The sequence below is a fragment of the Myotis yumanensis genome, unplaced genomic scaffold, assembly GCF_028538775.1.
Source record: "Myotis yumanensis isolate MYYU_CA2020_CCGP unplaced genomic scaffold, mMyoYum1.0.hap1 SCAF_1, whole genome shotgun sequence".
Lineage (NCBI taxonomy): Eukaryota > Metazoa > Chordata > Mammalia > Chiroptera > Vespertilionidae > Myotis > Myotis yumanensis.
This window is the reverse complement of record NW_027223752.1, coordinates 205,589,669-205,616,877: the sequence shown is the minus strand read 5'-3', so window position 1 is coordinate 205,616,877 and position 27,209 is coordinate 205,589,669. Positions and strand designations below refer to the sequence as shown.

General features: G+C 45.1%; 2 protein-coding genes across 2 annotated transcripts in view; one reads left to right on the top strand and one right to left on the bottom strand.

Annotated features, from left to right (window-relative positions):
* Positions 1-6,877, top strand: part of POLR2B (RNA polymerase II subunit B) — a 49,128-nt gene extending 42,251 nt beyond the window's left edge. The window contains exons 19-25 of the mRNA XM_070396069.1: positions 753-1,003; positions 1,100-1,189; positions 1,438-1,545; positions 2,268-2,381; positions 3,005-3,165; positions 6,000-6,195; positions 6,685-6,877. Of these exons, the coding sequence (XP_070252170.1) occupies positions 753-1,003; positions 1,100-1,189; positions 1,438-1,545; positions 2,268-2,381; positions 3,005-3,165; positions 6,000-6,195; positions 6,685-6,774 (1,010 nt within the window). The 3' untranslated portion in view covers positions 6,775-6,877. The remainder of the gene's footprint in view (positions 1-752; positions 1,004-1,099; positions 1,190-1,437; positions 1,546-2,267; positions 2,382-3,004; positions 3,166-5,999; positions 6,196-6,684) is intronic.
* The window catches only part of IGFBP7 (insulin like growth factor binding protein 7), a 64,184-nt gene continuing 43,835 nt past the window's right edge, over positions 6,861-27,209 (bottom strand). Inside the window, 4 exon segments of the mRNA XM_070396094.1 lie at positions 6,861-7,115; positions 8,641-8,767; positions 9,377-9,493; positions 12,989-13,098. Of these exon segments, the coding sequence (XP_070252195.1) occupies positions 7,096-7,115; positions 8,641-8,767; positions 9,377-9,493; positions 12,989-13,098 (374 nt within the window). The 3' untranslated portion in view covers positions 6,861-7,095.

The window sequence follows — 27,209 nt, the reverse complement described above, 5'->3', positions numbered from 1 at the left end:
CGAGTGGGGCCAGCACCATCAGTGGGTGTGAGTGGTGGCTGCTGCCCTGATCGCCTCTTAGAAGTAGAGGGAGGTGGAGAAGCCCTGCTATCGGGGCCAGCAGCCGCCGCTTGCACCTGCTGCCGGTGCTAGAGATGCCGCTTTCACCCGCTGCCAGCTCCAAGTGATCGAGGCTGGCGCCGGGTGCCAGCAGTGGGTACCAACGGCGGCTCCGGTGCTATCAGCGGGTGCGAGAGGCGCCCCTGGCTCTGATAGCCCCTTAGAATCGGGGGGTGGAGGGGTAGAGAAGCCCTGAGAGGCAATTGGGGCCAGCAGGTGCGAGTGCCAGGTGGGACCGTGGCGTGTGGGAGCATAGAATTTTCAGTAACCACCAGAGGCTCGCCCCAATGACAGCGACTGGCGCCCTGCCTTGGTCTGGTGACCCTGCTCACCTCCACCACCCCGCTGCGGCCCATGCCCACCATGTTCCGCGCTCTGCCTCCTGCTGCCAACTCTTGCCATGTTCTGTGCACGCCCCCTGGTAGTCAGCACACATCATAGCGATCGGTTGTTCCACTGTTCGGTCTTTTTGCATATTAGCATTTTATTATATAGGATGGTCATGGTGAGTTAGAGATGCCTGTGAACTTCTCAGACTTAGAATTGATTTATGTATTCAGTTCTTAATCTTTGTGGAGAGGATTATGTGACATTTTAAATACTTTTCTATGTGGTAGTACCATTCTAGAAATGCCATATCTGTTTCTTTGTAGGTATGAGGCATGCCATATATGACAAGCTGGATGATGATGGTCTGATAGCTCCCGGGGTCCGTGTGTCGGGAGATGATGTTATTATAGGCAAAACAGTCACCCTGCCTGAAAATGAAGATGAGCTGGAGAGCACTAACAGACGCTATACCAAGAGAGACTGTAGCACTTTTCTCAGGACTAGTGAGACAGGCATTGTGGACCAGGTTATGGTAACTCTCAACCAAGAAGGATATAAATTTTGTAAAATAAGGGTGAGTATAGCTTTGTCATATTATAGCTTTGTCATATTACTTTTTATGGAAAGTAAACCAGATGGACTTAACTAACCTATTTTTATATGAATTCAGGTACGCTCTGTTAGAATTCCACAGATTGGAGACAAATTTGCCAGTCGACATGGTCAAAAGGGTACTTGTGGTATTCAGTATAGACAAGAGGTAGGTATTTTTTATCTGCCTCACTCCTAACCCAGAGTTTCGTTGAACATTTTATTAAATCAAATGATTTAACTTAAGAGCCCAAAGGAGGCAAAGGCTTGACTTTTAATTTTAGTGTTGACGAGGTACATGAACATACTGTATTAAACAGAATTTAGGACACATAAAAGTTCAGATAAGAGGAATCAGTTCTTGTTCCATAGCTATGAGATTTAATTTTAAGATTCTTTTTAAAAATTCATTTATAGGATATGCCTTTCACCTGCGAAGGAATCACCCCTGATATCATCATAAATCCCCATGCCATCCCCTCTCGTATGACAATTGGTCACTTGATTGAATGTCTTCAAGGGAAGGTAAGAGGTTTTCTTTAAGAATATGAGTTCCAAACTGATGTTCTTTCCAAAATGATGATAGGTGATTTCTCTTATATTTGACTCAGGGTACTTTGGAAGAAGCTAATGTGGCATAATCATAACCAATCACAAATTGTTTATGATTAATTATGCCTTTTTTCTTTTTGCAAAAATTTGTAGTAATGGCTAAGTCAGAATTTTTATAAAATTTACTGTATCAAAGCAGTACACACACACATATATATATGTTGGTTACCCTTTTTATTGGTTCTTTTCTATAGATAAGAGTTAGTTCATTGGTGGTTAGTTCATCGAGAACTTAAATTTATAGCTATATTATTAGCTGTGTGTGCATCTTTCGGTGGAGGTTTTTCTATTTTTTTACGTATCTTGTTAGAGTAGAATGGCTGCAGCCTAACAAGTAGAGGACTTGGATTTTGGGCATTAAAATGTATTTTCCTTGAGCCATAGGAAGTGTTTGGGAGTCTCTCTTTTTGTAACTGTTCTCATGGATTGCTTCCTATTTGAAGAGTTATAATTGAGTTTTTATTTTTTAGGTTAGTTATAAATACTATGTTAATAAAATGAACCTATGATATTATAGCTTTCCATAACAGATTTTTTAAAGTTCAGAATCCTTTCTTTTCTAGAAAGGATTTTTACAGATTTCTAAGGAGAAATAAAAGGAAGCAGCCTTTTAAAGATTACTTTTTTTGATAAAGGTTTCAGCTAACAAGGGTGAAATTGGTGATGCCACTCCATTTAATGATGCTGTTAATGTGCAGAAGATTTCCAACCTTTTGTCTGATTATGGCTACCATCTCAGAGGAAATGAGGTATGTTTGCGCTTATGTATTTTTTTGTATGTGTGTAGTTTCATTCTTTTTTTCTTTTTCTTTTTTTAAAACATATTTTTATTGATTTCAGAGAGGAAGGGAGAGGAGAGAGAGATAGAAACATCAATGATGAAACATCATTGGTCGACTGCCTCCTGCACGCCCCTTACTGGGGATCAAGCCTGCAGCCCTGGCATAAAATCATGACCTCCAGGTTCATAGGTTGACATTCAATCAGTGAGCCACACTGGCCAGGCCCTTATTTTTTTGTATGCTTACATGGCTGTATCAATGTAGTTTCATTCTTAAAGAATTTAAACCTTTTATTGAAGTATATACTGCAAATATGTTACAAATTATAAATTATAGCTTGGTGAATTTTCACAAAGTGAACATACCACATCCTGAAAATTAAATTGCCAGAACTCTTTTATGCATAGATGCCCCCTCTTGTGTCTCCCTCCAGTAACTACCTCCCCTGCTCCACTGTATTGACATCTAACAGTATAGATTATTTTGTCTGTATTGATTTTTATATAGATGGAATCATACAGTATATGTACATATATTTTTTTCACTTGTTTATTAATATTTTTAAGTCTGTGCTTCAAACTCTGTTTCAGGTCTTGTACAATGGATTCACTGGTAGAAAAATCACATCACAAATTTTCATCGGCCCCACTTATTACCAGCGTTTGAAGCATATGGTGGATGACAAGATTCATTCTCGTGCTAGGGGGCCTATTCAGATCCTTAACAGACAGCCCATGGAGGGTAGATCCCGGTAAGAGAGCTGCATCATTGTCAGTGACATAGTTCACATAGTAAAGGCAAGATAAATGTTTGTTTCTTTCCTTTTATTAACCAGTTAATGAGTTGGTTATCTAGCATCCTTCAAAGTTGACCAATGATTTGTTTCTCAGTAATAACATTGAAAACTCAACTGATTTCATGTTTTTGTGTATTAAGAGTACTAAGGAAGAAGCCATTACCATCCACCTGTCTGGTGATCTGAACAACGCATTTTATTTTACTCCCATGCTGGGAAAACCTCTCATTCACTCGTTCTTTCCACTCCCTTTGCCAGCAGCAATGTTACCATTTCAGGCTTGATTACCCGGGAGACTCATTCATGGAAAAGCTACTCTATTGAGATCAAATTTTATTATTCATTTTTGAGTACAGAGTTGAATTCTAGTAAGTTAAGTGATAGCATGATGAGACTTGACTCTGTACTTCATTGTATTTTATGAGGAAAATTATATATATTAAAAGGCTAATATGCTAAATGTCCCTCCCTCCGTCTGACTGGTCGCTATGACACACACTGACCACCAGGGGGCAGACGCTCAATGCAGGGGCTGCCGTGACGTGCACAGGCCATTTACAGGGAAACGGCACCGTGGACCTGGCATCCACAAAGCAACACTCGGCTTCCCTAAAGTGGGACACAGGCCCCGCCACCACCCTGGAGTGATAGCCCACCAAATCACAGCTGACGCTCCCAAGACCCCATATGCTCAAAATGCGGTCCACAGCCCAATCCAGCCCAGAAACGGTGGCTGTGGGCGCTGGGTAATGATGTCACATAGCAATGCCCAGCTTTCTTTCCCTAGCACCTAGCCTCCTTAGAGTTTCTTGAGCCCAGAAAGATGACTTGCTTTATAGCCAGGTGCAAACATTTTACACTTTAACCAAATGTCTGTGAAGCATTTTCTTATGCCTCATCTCATTTGACCCTCACAGAAGTCCTGGAGTAGGCAGATAGGAGACTTGGTGGAATCCTATTTTCTTTTGATTAGCCAGAAAAATGGAGTTTTAGAAAGCTTAGAAATTTGACTCAACTGAAAAGAAGTAAGAAATGGTGGACCTTAAAAATGACTTCAGGTTTTCTCACTGTGCAGAATACAGTGGGGCCTTGACTTACGAGTGTCCTGACTAACGAGTTTTTCGAGATACGAGCCGTCTCTCGGCCGACTTTTTGCTTTGAGTTGCAAGCTAAAATTCGGGTTACGAGCCAGCTTCAGATACCCCACCACTAGTTGGTGCAGCGAACATCACAGTGAACGCCACAACATCAGCCCAGCATCACGTGTCTCACTCGTTCACTTTAATGATTTGACATACGAGTAATTTGAGTTACGAGCTCTGTCACGGAACGAATTAAACTCGTAAGTCAAGGCCCCACTGTATAGTCAAACACTGCTGCAGTTAAATATTTTACCCTTTGTTCTACCTGCGTGATCTACAATAATAATCTGTGTTGTGCTGATATTTACTGCTGTGTTGCTGACAATTACCTGAAAGAGAAGTTGGGGTGCTTCCCTGGGATGGAAAAAATTTAGCTACATCAGAAAGCAGGTCTAATTAAGCAAGTTTATTCTATATCCATACTAATAAAAGGGTAATATGCTAATTAGACCAGATGTCTTCTGGATGTCCTTCTGGACATCCTTCCAGACAAAGCCACAGCGGCTGCAAGGGCCGAGGGCCTGCAGCCATGGCTGCGAGGGCTGGTCCAGCACTACGGTTCCTTTTGCAGAGGCCACGGGAGAAGGCGCCGCAGGAGAAGGCAGAAGGGAGAAGGCCAGCGCTAAGGGAGAAGGGAGAAGGGAGAAGGTGGCAGTTAGGCAGTTAGGGGGATCAGGCTGGCAGGGGAGCAGTTAGGGGCATCAGGCAGGCTGGCAGAGGTGGTTAGGAGCCAGTGGTTCCAGATTGTGAGAGGGATCCTGGATTGTAGAGGGTGTAGGCTGGGCTTAGGGACACCCCCTCCCATGCATGAATTTCGTGCACTGGGCCTCTAGTATATATATAAAAGGCTAAGTTGACTAGCGCATGCGTAATACATATCAAGCTCTTGTGCCAATCACATGCACATGTTTCGATCTGTCATTGTCGATTGTGAATTTGGTTGACAATTCTTGGTTCACAAAACACCACATGCGGGCGCACATGTACAATGTGATCGAAACTTCGTGGCCCATGCGCAGAAGTTGGTATTTTGTGGAAGAGCCACACTCAAGGGGCCAAAGAGCCGCATGTGGCTCGCGTGCCGCAGTTTGCCGACCACTGCACTAGTATGGTATATGTGAGAATCTAATGTGTTTACTCTATGTGGGGACCTTCTAATGCACATTAAATAGTTGATTGACTTCTCCCCTTCCCCCACATGTAGAGAAAATGCTAGGATATACAAATTAGAGTCTAGTTTTCCTTTTCTAATGTCATTCTTTACCTATGCCATTAGTCAAGGTGCTGTTGATATCTATATATATAAAAGGCTAATATGTAAAGTGTCCCTTCGGGAGTTCCACTGGGAGAATAGGAGCTCGATCGCTTGCTCTGATGTTTGCTGACCACCATGGGGTGATGCAGAACATGGCGGGTGATCAATGGTGGCTGCGGGGTGCTGAGGGAGTGAGGGAAGGAGGCGGCGGGAGGCTGGGAGAACTGTGTGGTGGAGGCGCGCGGGTAGCGAGGGAAGGAGGAGGTGGGGAGGCGGGGAACTTGATTGGCCCTGATTGCCGGCCAGGCCTAGGTACCCTACCTGTGCACGAATTTTGTGCACCAGGCCTCTAGTAGAAAATAATACAAAATACTCTGCTTTTCTCTTAACAGGGATGGTGGCCTGCGTTTTGGTGAAATGGAACGAGACTGTCAGATTGCCCATGGGGCAGCCCAGTTTTTAAGGGAAAGACTGTTTGAGGCATCAGATCCATATCAGGTTCATGTTTGCAATCTTTGTGGAATAATGGCGATTGCTAACACCAGGACCCATACATATGAATGCAGGGGCTGTCGGAATAAAACCCAGGTGTGTATAGACTTTCTGTCCAGTTGATAACTGTTTAGGATATAACTATGTTGGGCTAATTACCCAGGCAGATTTAGTGTGATGGAACAGATTGGCATTTTCACAATTTTGAATAGCATGCCTCTGTAAGATTCCTAGTTTTAAATGAGAAAAACAAAATTTGATTTTTCTCTAAAAATCAGTTTAAACTTTACTATGGTAATATCGCTAAACTGTTCATTTTTTTCGAAAAGGCCTTGTACAAGAAATTTTTAAAAGTGGGTTTTTAAAAAGCCTTTTGCTTCAGGAGGGTGCTTATGTCTGGCAGAAAGGGTCAAATACCAAAGCCTACTAGGAGGAAGAATCACCTTGGGCCAAGTTAGTAGAATGAGTTGTATCAGCCTATCCTTTTGTTTATCTTCAGCACCAAGTCTTTACCTTTTTCTGGGCTAGGGAAGTGGGCTCATTTCAGTATAACTTTGCTAATTACTTTCTTTTTCTTTCTTTCAGATTTCTTTGGTGCGAATGCCTTATGCGTGCAAACTGTTGTTTCAAGAGCTTATGTCTATGAGTATTGCACCTCGAATGATGAGTGTTTAGCTCTTTTAAAAGATTCTCAACAAGACACTTATCAATGCCTTTTGTGTCTTTTTATGATAACGACTTTTAAAAATAATAAATATGTGTTACATTGTGATAAAAAGCATTTTATTTGTTTTGTTTGATGATATGCATGCTTTTCTTCTGTAAACAGGTAATAAATTTTTGTAGATAGTCTTGATGTGTTATCTCTGTGTAAAGTCGGTGAATATAACAAAGGTGTTAGTGGACTGGATGAAAAGAAACTGGTTATTAGGCAAGAACAGGGTAGTAGTTATCCATGACTATGTTTAGCTATGCAGACTAATATATTCTTCAGGTTTATAGCTTGGCACTTTCACCTGTTTAAAAAAAAGAAAAAAAATTAGTTACATATATGTACATGGTTGACTTTCTAATTTTTAGGTGGCTTAGTGTTTCCAAATAAATGATGTTAAAATGTGGGGGATAAAGGATATGTAACTGCATAGATCAGTGATGGCGAACCTTTTGAGTTTGGCATGTCAGCATTTTGAAAAACCCTAACTTAACTCTGGTGCCATGTCACATATAGAAATTTTTTGATATTTGCAACCATAGTAAAACAAAGATTTATATTTTTGATATTTATTTTATATATTTAAATGCCATTTAACAAAGAAAAATCAACCAAAAAAATGAGTTCGCCTGTCACCTCTGACACACGTGTCATAGGTTCGCCATCACTGGCATAGATGATAGATGGTGGAGTGCTCTTTAGAATTTGAGCTGTACAATTTTGAATGTGGAAGGCGATTTTGTCGTATTGGTCTGTGTGTAAGAGATGGACTTTTTTTTTTGATAGAGAGAGGAAGTGAGAGGGAGAGAAACATCAGTGATGAGAGAGAATTATTGATCGGCTGCCTCCTGCACGCCCCCTACTGGAAATTGAGCTCGCAACCCGGGCATGTGCCCTTGACTGGAATCAAACCCGGGACCCTTCAGTCCGCAGGCCGATCTATTCACTGAGCCAAACCAGCCAGGGCAAGAGGTGGACTTTATAGAACTGGCAGAGCACATTCACAAACCACCAAGTTGAGATCCAGAGAGGCTAAGGACCTTTCCTTTGTCATCCAGCTGTCATTCAAAATTTAAAGTGGAATAATTAGTGGCAGAGCTGAGACTCAAACACATGACTCTTAGCTGTTGCTCTGTTTCATCTCCTGGCTTTACACATCTTGGCTATAGAGAATCTGATCAAACATCTTTTACTTGATATTTTTTCCTTTCATACCACAGATGAGTGATCCACACAGAGGAATGGTTTGACAAATGCTGATAATAAATTTTGTTCTTATTTTTGGTTTAAGGAAAAGTCAATCCAGACATCAGTCTAATAGAATTATATAAATGTAAAGTAGTATCATTCTGACACTACCAGGATGGGTGCTCAAGAGGAAGCTTTGACACGAGAGTGGATAGAGGCAGAACAGAGTTGGGTACTTGCCAATACACTCTCCTTTCTGGCTTTTTAAAATACGAGCTCAAAGGGAAGTACCCACAATCATTTCCTTTTAAATGGGAATTTAATATAATAGTCACAACACCAAGGAAAAATGCCATGTGGATAGATAGTCATGGGAAATAGAAGCCATCCCAGTCAAGTTTGAGTTTTTGTCTCATGTATAAGGTGAAAGAATCTAAGTTTACTGTAATAACAGCATTCCATCAACTGCCCGGATGTACTTCTGGAGCTGTGTGCTCTACATTTTGATTATACATTTAATGCCCCTGTGGATTCCTGACATTACAGAATTTCATTAAGGGCTGTCGGATACTTTCTAACTTGGTTCTGTTCTTTATTAAGCAAAAACACTAGTTCTTAAGTGGCTGAGATTTAGTACCTACCTTTAGTCACTGGTATTTCATGTATGCTGTCTACCACTGTAATTTTTGCTGATGCTGAAGCTTGTCCTTGAGAGTTGGATGCATGGCACTCATATTCTCCAGCATCTTCCTTACTGAGTGGAGATAACTGTGAATGGAAAAGAATCTTTAGTGCCTCTATGCTGGTCCTCTCTTTTCCTAGTAGTCTCAATGAAGTCGTTATAAGTTTCCTGTGATGACCAAGGAATTCACAGCAAAGATACTGCTAGAAATAGTGCAAGTCCCATGCTAGGAGAATTACACAACTACCGGATTTGGTTTGCTGGGGAGATGCCTACTCTGAGGAAATGTTACCGACAACTTTCGGTCACATTGCAGAGGTTAACAACTGGAGAGGTGCACACGACAGTTGGAGGAAGACCTTGATAGGGTGGGTGTATGATCTCAGTACTACACAATGAGTATCTACAACTATCGAAGGTCAAGTAAAATAACTATTAATCAGTACTTGATTAAAGTACTTAATGCATGGATCAGGTCTGTGATCATTTTGCTTTGAAGTAGAGGAAAAAAAATTAGTTCTTATTTGTTGGTCATTTTTAAACATCCAATGAACTTCAGCTGTTTTCAGCTGCGTCTGAAAGTGGAGCAGCAGCTCCGTGTGAGTGCTCCCAGCCGGGCAGTGCACTGGGCGTCTCTGCCAGGTCCGCAGTGTCCAATTCCAACAATGAGAGCCTGGCCAGCTCCTGCTACTCACCAGCACCCAGCCAGTTACTTCGTGCTTTTCTGGGCCACCTCGGGTCTGAATGGCCAGGTTGTCCCGGTCACCAGGCAAGAGTTCTGTCCTGTGAAATCTATTATCGTCCTTTTTTACCTGCAAAAAAAGAGGGAAATCGTCTCTGCATTCTCTGCACTGAATCATCAACTTGGAAGAGGCCACGTTTCTATAATTGCACAAGGAGTACATCAGACTTTTTAACTGGGTTAAAACTAGCAATTTTCATATTTTTCCTGAATAGGTACATGAAAGATCCTCATCCTGTCAGTTTCCCTCCCTATGTTTTAAGTTATACAACCTTACATGTATGAATGTACTTTTCTGCATGCTTGGGGAACACACATCATGCTCTCCTGCCCGGGACACCATCATTTACTCATGCCCTTACACATTCTGCTGCTCTGCTGGGCCTTTCCTTGCTTGCCAAGACATGTTTGAGCGGCAAACGGTATCGCCCAGTGCTAGGTAGGTTTGGTGCTTGGGACCTTCTGCAGGAGCCCAGGTGCAGGGGTTCTTTCTGCAACAGCCTCATCAGTGAAAAACAGTAGGTTGAGTTAAATACCAATTCTTTGAGGACTAAGGATTCACCACGTATGTACTAAAGTCCTGAGAACAAAAACGCCTGTCAAACAAATGCCTATGTCATTCTCATGACAAAACTTCCTGTCTATCCCTGTGCATCTCAGGAGAGTCAGGATGGGTTAAGAAACTCCGTTTCCTTGGTTTGCGGCCAACAGTAAACACTGTCTTAACTTTTCCCCCTTTTTATAAAGGCAAACTATGGCCCAGGCCGGGTGGCTCATTTGTTTAGAGTGTCGTCCCATGAACCAAAAGATTGAGGGTTCGATTCCCAGTCAGGGCACACACCTAGGTTGCGGGTTAATATCACAAGGTAACTACTGATCAGGAAGTCACAGAGCACTCATCAGGCTGTGACCACCATAGAAGTGCTGTCGCCTGGTGTCGGGAGAGAAGGTGTGTCCTGTTAGTTCGGGTGTTGCTGAGATCCTTGAGCATGAAAGACATGCCACCTTTACACCTCATATTCTATTACTCATTTATACCCACAAACCAGTTCCGTGCTTAAAGTGGAGTGGACATGGGAATGCATAGGAAGCCTGTATTCTCAGCAGTTTGGTACAAGGACAGTGGGGAGAAAACAAATGCCCTGTTTAATTATTTAAGTCATGACTTTTAAAGTGAATTGACATGGCCCAAAGTAAGAAACACATTTTGCATTGTGATGTGGAACATACAAAAGGAAGGTTTTAGGAAATGATACCTTTACTAAATGTGATGCCATAAGATATTTTCTGTCCTATTTTTTATTTTTAAGAAACTGCAGGCTGTGATTCCTACATTACACTCAGAACTCACTGGTGGTTCGTGATCTGCAGGTTGAAACAACTGCTTTATGCCACCCATGTGGCAAATTACACGATGGAGGCAGAGGAAAATCAGCAGAGCCTAGCAGCTGCGTTTTTGCTTGTTTCTGGCAAGTTTGTAGAAAATTATTTTTTCCTGTCCCCCAACCCCTCTCCCCCCAGTTGACAAGCCCTAAGGAAGCCCATGGGATCTGCCCCACACAATCCCAGAAGCTTAAAGGAAAAGATTCCCCAGGCAGATTTATTCCCCTGGTGTGTGTATGCTGGCTGGGGAGGGGCAGAGAAAGGGCTGAAGAAATTACTCGCTGCCAGATTTGTCAATAGGTCACAGGCCTTGGACACTTGGGTCACCCTGGCTTCCACTGTTTAGTCCCTAGAGTGCTGCAGAGCTTTGTATGGACATTCTTTGGAAATATTGTTTCTCCACCTCTCACTCCCCAACAAACCATTAGCCTCCAAACAAGCAAGGAGGAGCGACAGCAGCTTTCACCATGAAGGCCAGAAGGTACACACCCATCAGCTGCATTTTTGCTCTTAATTGCTTCCCACTCCCCTTTAAAAAAATAACTTATTGAGGTGAAAGAATTTCACTGCTTCCTTTAACAGCAATTTCAGCTGCAAAGGATAGTTGTAATGCAGCTAGCTGGTGCTGTCTCTGCCCACCCCCAGGCATTTTCTGGAAAAAACACTGCCTTCATTCCCACCAGAGGGCCCAACGGGGGCGATGCGGCCTTCTGGCCACATGGAGGCGCCAGAGGTTGGCAGGTGACCCAATGTGAATCCAGGTCCTACAGGGGGAATTTTACAAACGCACTAGAGAGAGTGGAACAAAATTTCCTCTGGGATCATTAAGCCGTGATAATGTGAACTTGGAGCTGCCAGTGACTATATCGCTCACAGTGCGGAGGAAGCTTTCTGAGGTGGAAGAAAAGAATAAGACCAGTACATTGGGAGCAGAGTCAAGAGCCAGGAGGCTAGGCACATTGTATCTGGATCCAGCTGCCCTTGAAATTGGAATCACCACCCACTCGACCTCCCACCCCCATTATTTTTGCCTAGACTAGTTTGAAGTGAGTTCTGTAACTTGCAGCAAAAAGAGTTCTGGTGCCAAAATCCCGCCCAGAGTTCCAGAAACTGCTCCTCTGGTCAGACACCAAGCCAACAAAATAATCAAGAGACCATCATCCATCTTAGAACTTGCTGGAGAAGTAAACCTGCTACAAATAAGTGTCTGGTTATGCCTTTTTACTGAAATAGATTTCCTGTTTGTTTGCACTAGTCTGATGATATGTACTTAATAGGATTTTCATGGGGGGGTGCTAAAAACGAGTCAAAATATACAAACTGGGAAACATAAAATACTGTACAGTGCAATCGTTAAGTATTATTTGACCTGGCAAATAGTTTCCCTTCTACAGACATGCTGAGAATATGTTGTCCTTCAAATTGGAAGATAGTTACACAAAACAATACCACCTGAAGGGAAACATTTCCAGGAATAGTAGCTAACAAGCAGTGCCAACTACATATCTGACAAGCCAAGTGATTTTACCTGCTTTATGTCATCTTTTCAAGAATTATAAGCTACTTTCATGATACAGAGGAGGAAACAGAGGCTTAGAGCAATGGCTCTCAATCTAGGTAATTTCCCCCAGGGGACATTTGGCAATGCCCATAGACCTGTGTGAGTGTCACACTGAGGGAGTGGGTACTACTGGCATGTACTGGGTAGAGGCCAGGGATACTGCTGAACACCTTACAAGGCACAGGGCAGCCCCCACAACACAGAATGATCTGTTTCAAAATATCAACAGTGCTTGAGGCTAAGAAACCCTGACTTAGAGAGAACTCAGCCAACCTGGCTAAGGAACTCACCCCCTAATGGGGACACACACACTCCCATGCACACACATGCTGACACTCATACTGAAGCACAGGCATGCTCACACACGCACACACATGCACATCGAGGGCGAGTTTGGGTGTCAGCATTATAGTTTCCCAGTTCCTAAGGCTCCACAACAAAAGCAGAGCAGGGCTATTTGGCGGTCAGTAAAAATGCTGGTTAGATCCCAGGGACATATCTAGAAGATTTCCATAAGGTTTCAAGGAGGAGCAGCAGGCAATGGAACCGGCTGAGGATTTCAGGTTAGTACCGTCCTTGTCCAGTGAGAGAGGATGTGTTCTTAAAATCTGTGTCACTGACCTTGTTCCAGATGAGGACAGGGGTTGGGATTCCGATGACCTCACAGCTCAAGTACACCTTGGCACCAGTGACATTCCAGATGTTCTTAGGGGGGGTCACAATGGAAGGACCTACAAGAGAGGGCACAAAGCCAAATAATTTTTTTTAAACAATCTTCAGCGTCAGTCAGCATGCTAGGAGAGCAATACTTGATTTTTTTTATGATGCTGTCCCCTCTGTGAATTATCTGAAGCAAATTTCAAAGACCAGACTGGCATCCCTTGGCCACCAGCATGACTTTAAGCTATGCTTTGAGAATGTGTACACCTAGACAAAGACAAAAAATAAGTAGGGAGAAAATTTTATTGTTTATAAGATTTTCTACTCTCTCAAGTCATGCTTAAATGAGTTTGAATTTACCAGCTGTTTTGCATTATCTGGGTCTTTCCAATTAATATAGTGAAGATTTAGTTCCAAAATGTTCCATGTTTTTCTTTCTTGTTTACCAGTATTTTTAGTTATGGGGGCGGCAACTAAAACAATCTACGAAGATATTTGAAAATGTATTGAGTACCCTGAAAAGATGGTAGGTAGTCCCTGCCTTAAGAAGCTTGGGATCTGAGGTTGGCGAGTCAGTGGTGATAAGGCAGGGATGGTAACTTTCATCAAAGAGATCAACATGAGGAGCTGTGTGCCCTGGGAGACACTTTTGAACAGAAGTGGCCCGAGTGTTAAGGAAGAAGGTGGAAGGAGGAGGCAGTGGGTAAAAGAGAAGCAGTGACAGATCTACTGTGTGTGACCAGGGCCCCCAAGGAGAGGGCTCTTTTTAGGATTCTCAGTTTCCAGGTCACTGGCAGTGGGCGTTGGCAAGTGGGGGCACCTGTGGAAAGCATTGTCTGATTTGAGTCCTGGGTGTGGGACCCTCTAGGGAGAGCTCAGAGTGACACCTCCTATCCCCTCAATCCTGGCACACATCGCTCCCCTTCTCTATCATATCCCCTCCAGTAAGAAGGTCCTTAGCAACAACAACGTATGCATCCTTTTTGTGACAGAAGAGGTCTTGGGGTTGGCAAACTCTGGCCTGTGGGCCAAATCTATCCTGTTACTTGTTTCTACATGGCGTGTGAGTGGTCTTTACATCTTTAAGTGGTTGGAAAAAAAAAAGGAATCCTATATAATAAAAGCATAATATGCAAAATGAACGAAAGGCCCTACAGCGGAACGACTATCCGGATGACCATCTGGACGACCATCCAGATGATTATCTGGGACCACGCTATGACACCCACTGGCACCAGGCCAGCCAAGGCAGTGCGATGTGATTGGTTGGGGGCTCGGCCATCACCCCATGATTGCCCCACAGAGGAAGGCCCAGGCCACTGACCAGTGGGCTGTAGAAGGTGGGTGGCGCCTCTCTCTGCGAGAGAAGCACAGGTCCCAGGTGCCAGAGGGAATTTGGTTCCAGCAGCCAGGGGAAGGCAGGTCTACTCTTGCATGAATTTCGTGCATCAGGCTTCTAGTATTTCATAATGTGAAAAATTTAAGAAATTTACAGTTCATTGTCCATAAAATAAAATGTTATTGGGCCCTGGCCGGTTTAGCTCAGTGGATAGAGTGTCGGCCTGCAGACTGAAGGGTCCCATGTTTAATTCCGGTCAAGGGCACATGCCCGGGTTGCAGGCTCAATCCCCAGTTGGGGGCATGCAGGAGGCAGCCAATCAATAATTCTCTCTCATCATTGATGTGTCTATCTCTCCCTTCCTCTGAAAATATATTTTAAAAAATGTTATTGGAACACAGCCATGCCCAGAGTGGAGCATTTGTGGCGAAGACTGTATGGCCTAAAGTATTTACCATTTGGCTCTACACAGAAGATAGTGCTGATCCCTGCTCTAATCAACTGAAAGGCAACCAAACCTAGGTAAGACAGGGGAAAGTCTCAGGACTTCAATGCGCTACATGTTACCCAGAGCAGATGCAAGGAAACCCAGTGGATGATTTCTGGTCCAGCTCTGAAATGCAACACCTTTTTATTTTAAATTTATTTTTTATTGATTATAGAAAGAGAAGAAGGTGTGTGTGTGGGGGGAGAAACAAGATTTATTGTTCCCCTTATTTATGCAGTCATTGATAGGTTCTTATATGTGCCCTAACGGGGGTTCGGACCCACAACCTTGGCATATCAGGACCACATCCTAACCAGCTGAGCTCTCTGCCAGGGTGAAATGCAATGCTTTTGAAGCCAACAGATACTGAAAGATCTGTACTCCCTGCTCTTTTCTGCTGAGGTGCCAGCTCCCCAACATCTGCAGCAGGGGAGACATACACACCTACTTTTTAACGGGTGGAACTTGGAATTTTACTTCTGCTCACTCTGAATGCCAGGTTTCAGGCCCCCAGGGCCCCCAGAGAGACCAGGGACAGTCCACAGAGGAGGGAGCAGAGCTGGGGGCCTGGGCTCCGGGTGGGACAGCCACCACTCCAGGACCAAACCTATCTGGCTCAGTGAGCTTCTTGGGTAAATGAGTTAAGCATTCCCTCTGAATGCCTGGCTGGTGTGGCTAAGTGGTTGAGCGTCATCCTATGAACCAGGAGGTCAGGGTTTGATTCCAGTTCAGGGCAAATGTCCGGATTGCAGGCTCAACCCCAAGTGTGGGGAGTGCAGGAGGCAGCCAATCAATGATTCTCTGTCATCATTGATGTTTCTATCTCTCTGCCCCTCTCCTTACCTCTCTGAAATAAAAAATATATATATAAAGAATTCACTCTGAATCTCAGCTCTCTGCTGCCTTGTGTCTAACTGCAGGGTCAGCTTGCCTCAGAGTCCTGGGAAAGGCACAGCCTCCCCTGAGGCCTGGAAAGTTTTCTGGCACAATCAGCGTTCAAGGGACACGCAGTCTCCCCTTCTGCAACAGGCTATTTCCAGCACACCATTAATTTCTTGAAACAGAAAGGAAATGCTCCCGGCATGTAAGATTTTCCCCACTCATCTGAAGTATTAGATGCTGATACATTTTTAAAAAATCCCTGGGGCACTTTTATTCCCCCCGCCCCACTCCTTTTGCAAGAATGTGCAAAACAATCAAAGTTTTGAAAGCCCAAAATATATTCCATGCTTCCTTCCCTCTGCACCATAGGCCTAAAGAGGAAGTCTCTATCTTGGCCAGGGGTCTTAGCTTTTCTGTTGCAAACGTGGATGTGGTGAGCCTGGTGGTGCTGTGTTTATGTGTGTTTCTGGCTCTGTCTCCGGTGCTTCCTAGTCTGACGGCACCAACACAGGACCCTGCAAAGGGCTGGGCCGGGCCTCACCCCAACCCCAGGCTTCCTCCTGGGCCCTGGGACCACAAGGGCTTGGACACCACAGGACCGGATCTGGCTGGACTTTGAACTACTTTCGCTCACCTCTCTCAGGGCCCCCACGTGGCTTTGTCCTCTTTTCCACAAGAGGATTTAGCAGGATGACATCAAAGCTCAGGGGATCTCAAGGGACTGTTCCGAGAAGAGATTTGGAGGGCTTGGAACAAAGCTGCCTTTCACATATCGAAGCCACACAAGCATTGTAAGGCGTTTTCACTGGGAGGGCTCAGTCTTGCAGCAAAGCCCTGATTTTAACCTACATGTCTCCCTCTAGTCAGGCAGTTAGTCACCCATCTTGGTCAGGGCAGAGAGCACACAGGGAAGTGTTCCTGCCTGATTTCCCGCCAGGGCATGCTATGGAGTCTTCCCAGGGCGTAACTTAAAAACTAAGATAGTCTTCGTTTTAATGTAGCCCAATTTATCAAGTTTTTCTCTTATGATTTGTGTCCGATTAAAGAAATTTTTGCCTAGCCCAAGTCCAGAGAGATCTCCTGTTTTCTCCTATAAGCTTTATGGTTTCATCTTTCGCTTTACTAGTACGCTTGTGGCCCATCTTGAATTAATTTTTGTGTGTGCTATGAGCAGAGGTCTAGGTTCATCCACTTCCCCCAAAGGACATCCACTTGCCTTGGCATCATTTGCTGAAAAGACCATCCTTTTCCTATCCTATATAATAAAAGAATAATATGCAAATTGACCCTAGCAGCAGAATGACCAGGAACGACCAGTTGCTATGATGTGCACTGACCACCAGGGGGCAGATGCTCAACACAGGAGCTGCTCCCTGGTGGTTAGTGCACTCTCACAGGGGACCTCTGCTTCGCCACAAGCCAGGCTGACAGCTGATGTCCGATTGTGGCTTAGGCCTGTTCCCCTGGGGAGCAGGGACATTCCTAAGCTGGCTGGTGGACATTCCCCGAGGGGTCCTGGGCTATGAGAGGGTGCAGGCTGGGCTGACGGACCGCCCTGAATGCACAAATTTTTGTGCACTGGGCCTCTAGTTGAATTATAATGGTGCCTTTGTGGTAAATCTGTTAACCATACATGAGTGAGTCTACTTCTGGATTCTCCATTCTGTTCCACTGGTCTTGTGTCTATCCTTGCACCAACAATCATAGTATAAATTTAGAATGAATTGTATTAAAACTGAAGCACTGAATAGAGGGGATCCATTATATTCATCTCCCTCTAATCTCCTCCTTATTCCAGGAAGCTGAACATTTGAGGAGGAAAAAGAATTATCTTATATAATAAAAGCATAATATGCAAATTGACGTGTTGGTTGCGGGTGGGGCCAGTGAGCAGTCAGCACCAGGCCAGATAAGGTGCATGCCAGCAGGCAGATGGAGGGGATGGCGATCAGGGGGCAGCAGCAACCAGCGGTGGTGGAGGGGCAATTCGGGGGGGGGGGGCAGGAGGGGGCAGGGCTAGCTGGCCATCACCTGACTGGGCCACCCTGTTGCCTTCCACAGAGGGAGGCCAGACTGCAGCTTAGGCCCACTCCCCATGAGAACAGGCCTAAGCTGTCAGTCGGACATCCTCTGAGGGTTGCTGGACTGTGAGAGGGTGCAGGCTGGGCTGAGGGACCACGCTCCCCCCACTCGAGTGTAGAGTGCACTGGGCCTCTAGTTTTAAAATATTTAAACCCAGGAATACTTTCTTCTTTTTAAAAGAATAGTTTATTGATTTTCTTTTTATTTTTTTAGAGAGAGAGGAAGGGAGAAGAGAGAAACATCGATGTGAGAGTGCAATGTTGATAGGCTGCCTCCTGCACACCCCCTACTGGGATCCAGCCCACAACCAGGGCATGTGCCCTGACCAGGAGTTGAACCAACAACCTTTTGGTGCATGGGACAATACCCAACCAATTGAGCCACACCAGCCAGGGCAAACCCACAAATACTTTCAATGAGAGCCATCACCAGGGGTTCAAGATTAGGACAAATTATACTATGGGTTCCTCCTCTCTCCCAACCCCTGGAATACATATAATACTTTTGGTTAATGGGCTCAGTCAATATTTGGTCCATTCTAAAATCATAAATGAGTCTGTCAATTCTACTACCAGGCTATCCCTAGAATTCTATAAAATTTCTAAGTAACAAAAATCTGTATTGCCCGGCCGGTGTGGCTCAGTGGCTGAGAGGTTGAGCATTGACCCAAAGGTTCTGTTCTACCTCAGGAGAGTGCTCAGCAAAATGACTCTTTACCAAATGATTTCTAACTCTTTCCACTCTGCCTTCTTTCCAAGAATGCCAAACCAGGTCCAGAATTTATTTCTGTTTGTAAGAATAAAGGAACTTTTAGTTCACTCTGAGCTCATTTTCAGGCAGAAAGCTCAAAATCAATCCTGGAGGCCAGGCCAAGGACAATAATAAACACTACCATCTAAATCATGCTCCGTGTTTGGGTTCCACTTAAAGCAAGTCTCAACATAGGTACATGAACAGGAACAAACAGCAGAATAGGCTCAACTATTTATTTATTCTTACCCTTGTTCTGGTAAAGACTTTAGGCTGCTCGCATACACATATGTGTCTCGCAAACATCCTGTACATAGAATTAAATGACTGCCCACGACCTCCCTGCTCCCCTTTCCCACCCTAGGCAACTCCAGGCAGCAACCAAGCCATCTGCAGTGCTGCCTGGTGGCTGGTGTGAGAACGCCTATTCCAAAGCTTTCTCCATCTCAAACCCATCCCTATCTTTCTGTCTCAGGTGACTGTACCCAAACTAGGCTACTCCATTTTCTTTCTTACATTTAATGACTCAGCTCTTATTCAATCTCTTTTGACTTTCTCAACTCTTTAAGTTCATGTGGCAATCCCTTATTTTTTTATTATAATTCTTGTCTAGTTATCTTAGATGGTGTCTTTTTAAAAAAATCATTTCTTGAAAGGAAAGAGGAAGAAGAAAGAAGGAAGGGAGGAGTTGGAAGAGAAGGAGGAAAAAGAAAGAAAGGAAATGAAGAAAGCCAGATCCTAAACGAAGATGTAGCAAGGAAGAATAATGTTTCAAATTTGGAAGAAAATTAAAATTTAATTTAATGAAGCAGTGCCTCCTTAAAAGTACCTAGAAGGAGTTAGGTGTCTCCTGCACAGTCTCCACCTATCTGCATCCCACTCCTCAGGCCCTTTGAATTGAGTTCTAGATAAATGACCAACAGACTAGCAGCGGACTTTCGGAATATTCGCTTATAACCCAGAAATAACTACGTTCTGAGAAATCACTAAAGCTATAAAAAAGGAAGAATTGGAGATAGATTTTTAAAATTAAATTTATTGGGGTGACATTGCTTAATATGGATGGATTTAAGTCTGGAATATTTTGACTTGGTTCTGAAGAAGCTAAAAAGGGCAGTTATTACAAAACACACACATGTCATGAGGAGAAGACCCTGAAGTGTAATTAATTTTGAACTTGACCAGCAATTCATTCATTTATGGTTTTACATAAAATTGTAATAAAGAAAAAAGAGTTAAAACGTATCATCCTATCAAAACATGGGGATAATCTAAAAGAAGTATGTGAGCAATTTCCTAGGCTCCTACAGAGCACAAAACACTCTCCAGACATGACCTAAGATGTCCTTACTATGTTTCTATTAAAAAACCAAAAAAACAAAGCACTCTTGGGGACAGAAAACTTGGCCCTGGAACCGTGTCTGCCAATTATAGCCAAGTGACCTTGAACCAGCCACTTACCTATTTTTACAGAAGAGGAAACCAGAGCAGGTCTGAAAACCTCCTTGGGCTTGGAAGTGAACGTCCCTGTCTTGAATATGTCTGAGAGCAGTCACAGGCACCTTCAACATCCATGAAGCTCTGAGGTTCTCAGGTTGTACCACCTGGCTCTGGGGCTCTCATCCCCTGTAAACCAGCCAGTGTACCTCCTCATCTACTAAATGTATGTATCTGACTGACAACAAAGTTCATTCTCCCAGTGAAGGAAAGAAAAAAGAGCTTATCCAGGTATCAGCTGTTACCTAGCCAATTGCTTTTTATCTGAAAGAGCTACATAGAGGCTGTTAGGAGAAGTCATGTTTTGAAGTTGAATATACTCCATTGAGCTTGGGAAATCATGAAAAGTTAAATTCTCTTTAATAGTCAGTTTTTGTCCAATTTTGTTATTGTATTTAACCACATACTGGTTTTGGCTTCATCACCTCCTTCATTTCCCCCATCACCTCTTCCACTTTTACCCTACAAATCCATTTCTACCCATACAGATCCACTCTTTCCTACTTCTTACTTCAACCCAAATCCATGCTCTGATCCTGGCAATCATGCTCACCTACCATTACCTTCTCATTTCCACTTTGCGTATGGTGATGTCCTTGCTTACTGGAATGTCCTCCCTCCTCTCCTATTATTGATGCCCTGCTCTTTACTTGAAGCTCTAAGTTTCATCTCCTTTTGACATTTTGTACAGCTCCAGCTCCCACTTAGTTCTCCTCTGCGACCCTGCTGGGTTTGGAGTTAGTGTCACACAACTTAGTGCACCCTTGTTCTCGAATGCTTTCCCAGCTGGGCTAACGGAAGATGCCGGTGTCCTGATGCAGTCAGAACAGAGTCAGGAAATCTGGAATCAGGTGTCCTTCATGTTCATTGGAAGGAGGGATAGTCAAGAGTGTATGCAGTGGGAAAGGGCATCAGTAAATTAAGAATAACATAACATTACTAGAGGCCAGTGCATGGATTCATGCACATTGAAAGGAAATTAATTAGAAGGTGGCTGTCGGGGAGGGACTGGGCTAGATGGGCCAGACAAGCCCTGGAGCCAAACCTCCCACAGTCCCTCCCTGCCCGGCTGCACCTGGGGCGGTGCCAGGCTCAAAGGGCATCTGTGGAATGAGCAGGGCCCCTCCAGCAGGTGGGGTCCCTTGGCCTGGCTCGTGGGGATCGGGCCGAAACCAGCTCTCCAACATCCCTCAAGGGGTCCTGGAGTGCGAGAGGGCGCTTTGCAAAGTTGCTGTCACTCAGCAGCTCCTGCATTGAGTGTCTGCCCCCTGGTGGTCATTGTGTGGCATAGCTACCGGCCGGTCATTCGGTCACTTAGGCTTTTATATATATAGATTAGCCAGACAGAAACTGAGAATATAGCCACTGTCCTGAAAATGCACCAGTGTTCACAATGCCAAGGTATCTAGCCAAAGTGGGTTTATAGCCACCCCTTTCTTATCAGCTGGAAGATCATTCATTGAGATTTTTTAAATCCTCCACTTAACTTTCTCTTGATATAAGCAATGATTCTTGGCCACTCACCAACCAATTAGTGTATGATCAGGGGATGAGAATTAATTTAAATATATAGTAATCAAGTGAATCCTAATGAGAAGAGTAGATCTGCTAGGAAGAAAAGATAATCTGTCATTCTCACACATGCTGGCTTATGGTATTTGCATTCTAGCTCTCACTGAGTATGTATTAATATGGCTAAGACAGCTGAGTATAAAGACTTCTGTAAGTTACAGTAGGCTTGTAAACCACACTCATCTTGACTCTCAGTGATGCTGGGTCCTGGAATAGTTTGTGCAGAGTATGTGTATTCACACCAAAAAAGGAGGGTTTAGGAAAGAACAGAGATACCACATATGGAGATAGAGTCCACACAACTTGGCAAAAATCTGCAGATTGAGTTCTGATAACACATTGAAGGGAAAAGCACCAAACAACAGTACAAAATGGGAAAAGAATAGTAGGAAAGCACTATGGCCAAGACGGGGAAGAAGATGAAACACGTGCAGACTTCCTGATATTAAATTAGGGGAAGCAGCAACGGTATGGCTAATCAAAGAGCAGAGCCACTTGCCAAGGCAAGTCATTTTGGGAACTTCCAGAGGTGCGGTGATGTGGCAGCTGGACCTCGGAATGGAAATCCAGCTCACAGTCTCAAGGATGTCAGCCGAGGACAGCAAGAGCAGGAGAAAAAAGGACTAAACCCTCAGCAGCAGAGTTCAGATTTAATTTCAGGGTATTAGTTTAAAGAAAAGTTACCTAGTTATGGTAGCTACTGTTAATTATTTACACTTTAGTGGGAACGAAAAACCAATAGTTTATAATGATGGGGCCCTGCCAAACATTGGCAGGGAAAGATGTGTAAGAATTGCTTCCTCTTTTCCAAATATAATCTATTGTGGTGGGACGGGTGAGGTTCAACACATTTAGATTGAGAATCAGATGCTGGGGAGGCCATGGTCTGTAGTGAGTTTGGAGCACAGACTTTGCAAGCAGGAATTCTGCACTACCACGTCTGAGTTATGTAACATTGTACATGTTGTTTAACTTCTCAGTTTATTCATCTGTGAAATGGGGCAGTAACACCTAAGTCTTTATCAGCGGTTCTCAACCTTCTGGTCCTTTAAATACAGTTCCTCATGTTGTGACCCAACCATAAAATTATTTTCGTTGCTACTTCATAACTGTAATGTTGCTACTGTTATGAATCGTAATGTAAATATCTGATATGCAGGATGGCCTTAGGCGACCCCTGTGAAAGGGTCGTTCGACTGCCAAAGGGGTCACAACCCACAGGTTGAGAACCTCTGCTTTAGATGATCAGAAAGATTAAACAAGATACAGCAATTAGCACAGTCCCTGGCCTGGGGTAAACGCTCAACAAGTATTAGCTATTGTTTTTATTTCAAAGTAAATTCCTTATGACTGGAGCTGAGACAAATTGCTTATCCAGGGAATGGAGGCAACACATCCCTTGAACCAGGGGTGGCTGGGGAAAGAGACGGCATCTGAGCAGGCCCTGCAGTTCAGAAGCAGGCCTCTGTCCAGGAAGGTTTTACTCTCAGACAGTAGGGGTGCAGAGACAGGAAAGCACCGCCCTGCCGGAGGAACAGCGAGGGAGCCCACCAGTCTGGCTCGGGGAGAGCGCTGCGTACAGGAGAGAAGCTGAGACTCCAGCGGCTCTGAATGTTGGTGTGACATGACTCAAGCGGCAACTTCAGAGGCCTCTGCAGCAGGATTGAGACAGGCTGGGACTAGAGACCTAAGTCAAGTTTGTAGCAATGGGACAGAGAGGGAAGAGGCAGACTGGAGGGACCTGTCAGGACATTGCTCAGCCACTTATTTACAGGGGCAGCCCATCTGCAAGCAGACTTCCCAATAAGATACCAGCCTGGTCATGGCATGCGCGGACCCCGTACATTACATTTCCGACTCGTCGTTGCCTCTGGGTTAATGAGACACCCCATGCTGGCTCCCATCTCTGATGCTGAACATCTTCCTGGAGTGTACTGGGCTATTTTTCTGTATAATAGACATCACAGCACTCAGATGTCTTTCCATGATGATTGTGAATCTTGCAGTGCCTCAAAATTATCACCCTGAGTTTGAATTTATCATGGAGCATAAACAGAAAGTTGATTCTTCACAATTTGTTGCTTGCAAACAAATCCCTTGTGTGACCATGTTTTCTTATTCCTTTGCTCTAACTTGAATGGGTCTAGCACAAGAAAGAGTAGGATACTGACCAAAGGTCTGACTCCAGGGCGTGGCCCCAACCCCACGTGATCTGGCTGTCTAGGCCAGTGGTCGGCAGACTCATTAGTGAACAGAGCCAAATATCAACAGTACAACAATTAAAATTTCTTTCGAGAGCCAAATTTTTTAAACTCAAACTAAATAGGTAGGTACATTGTTATTAACTTAATTAGGGTACTCCTAAGGCTTCGGAAGAGCCACACTCAAGGGGCCAAAGAGCCACATGTGGCTCGCGAGCCGCAGTTTGCCGACCATCCTTGGAGGAAGGCTGTGTTAGGTAAGGTAAATCCATGCAGGATTTTAGGTTAAGTTCAGATGCGTAAGGTGGAGAGATCTCTCTGGCAGCCACATGGTGGATGAGCTGAGCGGGGCTGTGCCAGCCACCTTGCCAAGGGATGAGCTCATTTATTCAGCAGCACTGCCATGGAAGCCAAACTACCATCAGAACACCAGGCTGACTGATGTCCACACCAGTTAAATCCGCCGGCTGGATTTTTATTTGGTTTGCACACAATGGAACAACTGACGTCACAGGGAGCACCTTATGAAGGGAAACGCCCTAGCTATGTGGGTGCACCTTGTTCATGGTACCACAGTCGTGGAAATGCTTTGCACCACATTTCACGGGCCTGTCCTGTCTGGGCTATGACACACCTTAAATTCAACGAATTAAAACGTAGGGTCACCTTTTCCTGTTCCACAAGCACTGAATTGAGTGGGGGAGTTTCCACAGGAGGGACTCCTGGGATTCTGGGATTCCTAGAAGCCTGCACAGTCAGTTCCCGGAACACTTATCTTTGAGATCCTGCCCACCCTCCCCCTACGCACACACCCAGTGCCGGCCGCCAGGCCTCAGGAAGTGTTTCCCCCATGAGCTGTAAGGGGAAGTCTTCCGGAGCCCGCAGGCTCACCTACCCTCCGAGCTCGGCCTCGGTCCATGGGCCCTGTCCTATCACAAGGGCTGCAGTCTGTGGGGTCCCAAAGAAATAGATGTTCTTGAGCCCGCCCCTGGGGGGAAGGAAGTGAGGGACTCCCACATGGCCTTCAACTCCAGGGGGGTTGGCCTTACTAAACCTAGTGCCTAGAACATCTTGGAAAGCTGAAGAAGGTCGAGGCCTGAACTCCCAGGAGGCCTTGGGGGACTTTTGCTCTTCTTTGCCCAGTGGACAGCCCAGGTGCTGGGGAGCTTCCCACTCTGGGTCTTTAGTGGAAGGTCAATGTCCTTCAGCTCCCTGAGAGCTAGGGAAGCCCTCAGTTCCACTCTCTGACCGAGGAAGGGCTTGGCATTGTAGGAGCCACAGCAAATCCTCAGGCCAGGCCCACGGCTCCAGGCACAGCCTGAGGAAATTGGCCGAGCAGCACAGGGCTCCTGTTAGACTAGGAGTTTCCAAAGATGGTAGGTTTGTTCAGTCTCGTTATGCATGTTGGAAAAGACCTCGCAGAGGGCTGCCAGCAGGAATAACTGGCACCAGACACACCGAGCCACACAGGCAAGCTCCCCACCTGGAAAGCAGTTCTCAGAAGGGTTCTGTCTCGCAGTGCTTGCCAATCCTGGTGCACACGGGGCTCCCCGGGGCTCGACTCAGTACCCAGGCCTGGGCTGCACTCCCAGTTTCACGTTGGTCTGGGTGTGGCGCCTGGCACTGGCATTGTTTAAAAACTCCTTGGGCGGAACCACTTAATTAAAACAGAGCAGGAGCTAGAGGATGAGAAAGACTGGAGGGTGGAAAGTAAGAGAGGAGGAGAGGACAGATTTGAAGACAGAATGTTCCCAAATCTTTTTAGCGAGAGTCCGGACACGTGGGAGACACAAGTATTGAAGGAGAAGAGAGAAAAGGCCCAGGAACTGGAGTGAAAGGTGAAGGGTATAGAGACCTGATGACAAGACAACTTCATTACTGTTACTATCATTGCTTTAAGCCACGTGGGGGAACGGTGAGTCTTAACAGTTCTCCTGTGTTATTTTCCCTTTTCCTAAAATAAATTATTTGGTTCACACGCTCAGCCCCACCCCTGCCCCTCTCCTGCCTTCCTAATTCCTTCCCTCAATGGTAGTGGGCAGGGCTGGGGCTATATCCGGAGTTTGTGCGTCTCAGTTAAAATCCGACTAGATCGGGACCCTTTCCTTTGCTCCTCTGGTGTCAGATTGCCTCTCTGTTAAGGACCAGGAGCAGGAAGAAACACAAGGGATCTGTGTGTGAGGAAACAGCTCCCTGGAGGCTGGGAGCAGAGCTGGGCCCACTGTGCTTGCCCCTGGCATTTCCACTTTCCACTTGGTGATGTTTTTGCCTTGGGGCTCCAGCCTCCTTTTCACTTCTCTCTTGGTTACTGTTGCCTCCTTGGCCCACAAGCCCAGGCACTAATCAGCCGACATAACAGCTCCCCCTGTTCTTTCTCCGTGTTTTCCCCTCTTTCCCCCGTGCCCTCTGGTTATTTTCTGTGCTCCTTTGTGATGTTCACAGCCTGGAAAGCTCTCAGCTGTTTAGCCCAAGTCTCATCCTTTGTTTATCTCTGCTTTGCTGGGTGTTCTCCGATTTCCTCCCAGCTTCCTAGTCGGACTGAACATTTCTTTCCCCCTGTTCTGTGTTTGCTCATGCTGCCCCTCAGGCTCAAACTGGAACAGAACCCCCTTCTCACCCCGTCGGTATATGATGCCTGGGACTGTGCACTCGATTTGTGCACCACTGTGAACACCCCATGTGTTCCAGCACAAGTACAGACCTTCTTTTTGCATCTGAAACTCACATCAGACAAGATGCTGGCTGGGGGTGCAGGGGACCATCCGGGCTTGGAAAAGAGCTAGGATGTTCAATGAGGCTCAAGCGGGTAGGTGTGACTCTCTGATCCCAGGGTAGGAGGCCCTGTCTAGTGGGAACTCGGGGGCTTTGAATCAGGATTTTGTATTTTTCACTAGTTAGGCAAGTCACACTTGCTCTTATCTGGTGGGGGACAGCCTGGCGTCCAACCTGTTGGGGGTGAGCTCTGAGACATGAGGAGCAGATAAGGGAAAGCTACACCCACAGACAGGGAAGTAGCTGCCCTAGAAGAGGGACCCTGGAGCCTGGGTTTGCTGTTTGCTGCTCTTACTGGTATTTTTAGAACCAGACGTTTTTACTTTGGCACTTAGGTTATTTTTAGGCAGTGATTACTTTTCTGTAATTGGTGGTGCTTTTTTTGTGTTACTTGAGTTGCTAATTCCTTTTACAATGCAAGAAGAAACCAGGAAAGGGGTTTCCCTGGTAGATTGGGTGTGAAAGGTGTGGATGCTGCATCTTTTCAAGGCCTGGGAGCAGCTACATGCACAGTATCCACAGGTGAGCCCCAGGGAGAAAACCTGGGCCCCTGGAGAACCTCGCTTTCCCTCCCGCAGGTCCTCCTTCCAGGGCAGCCAT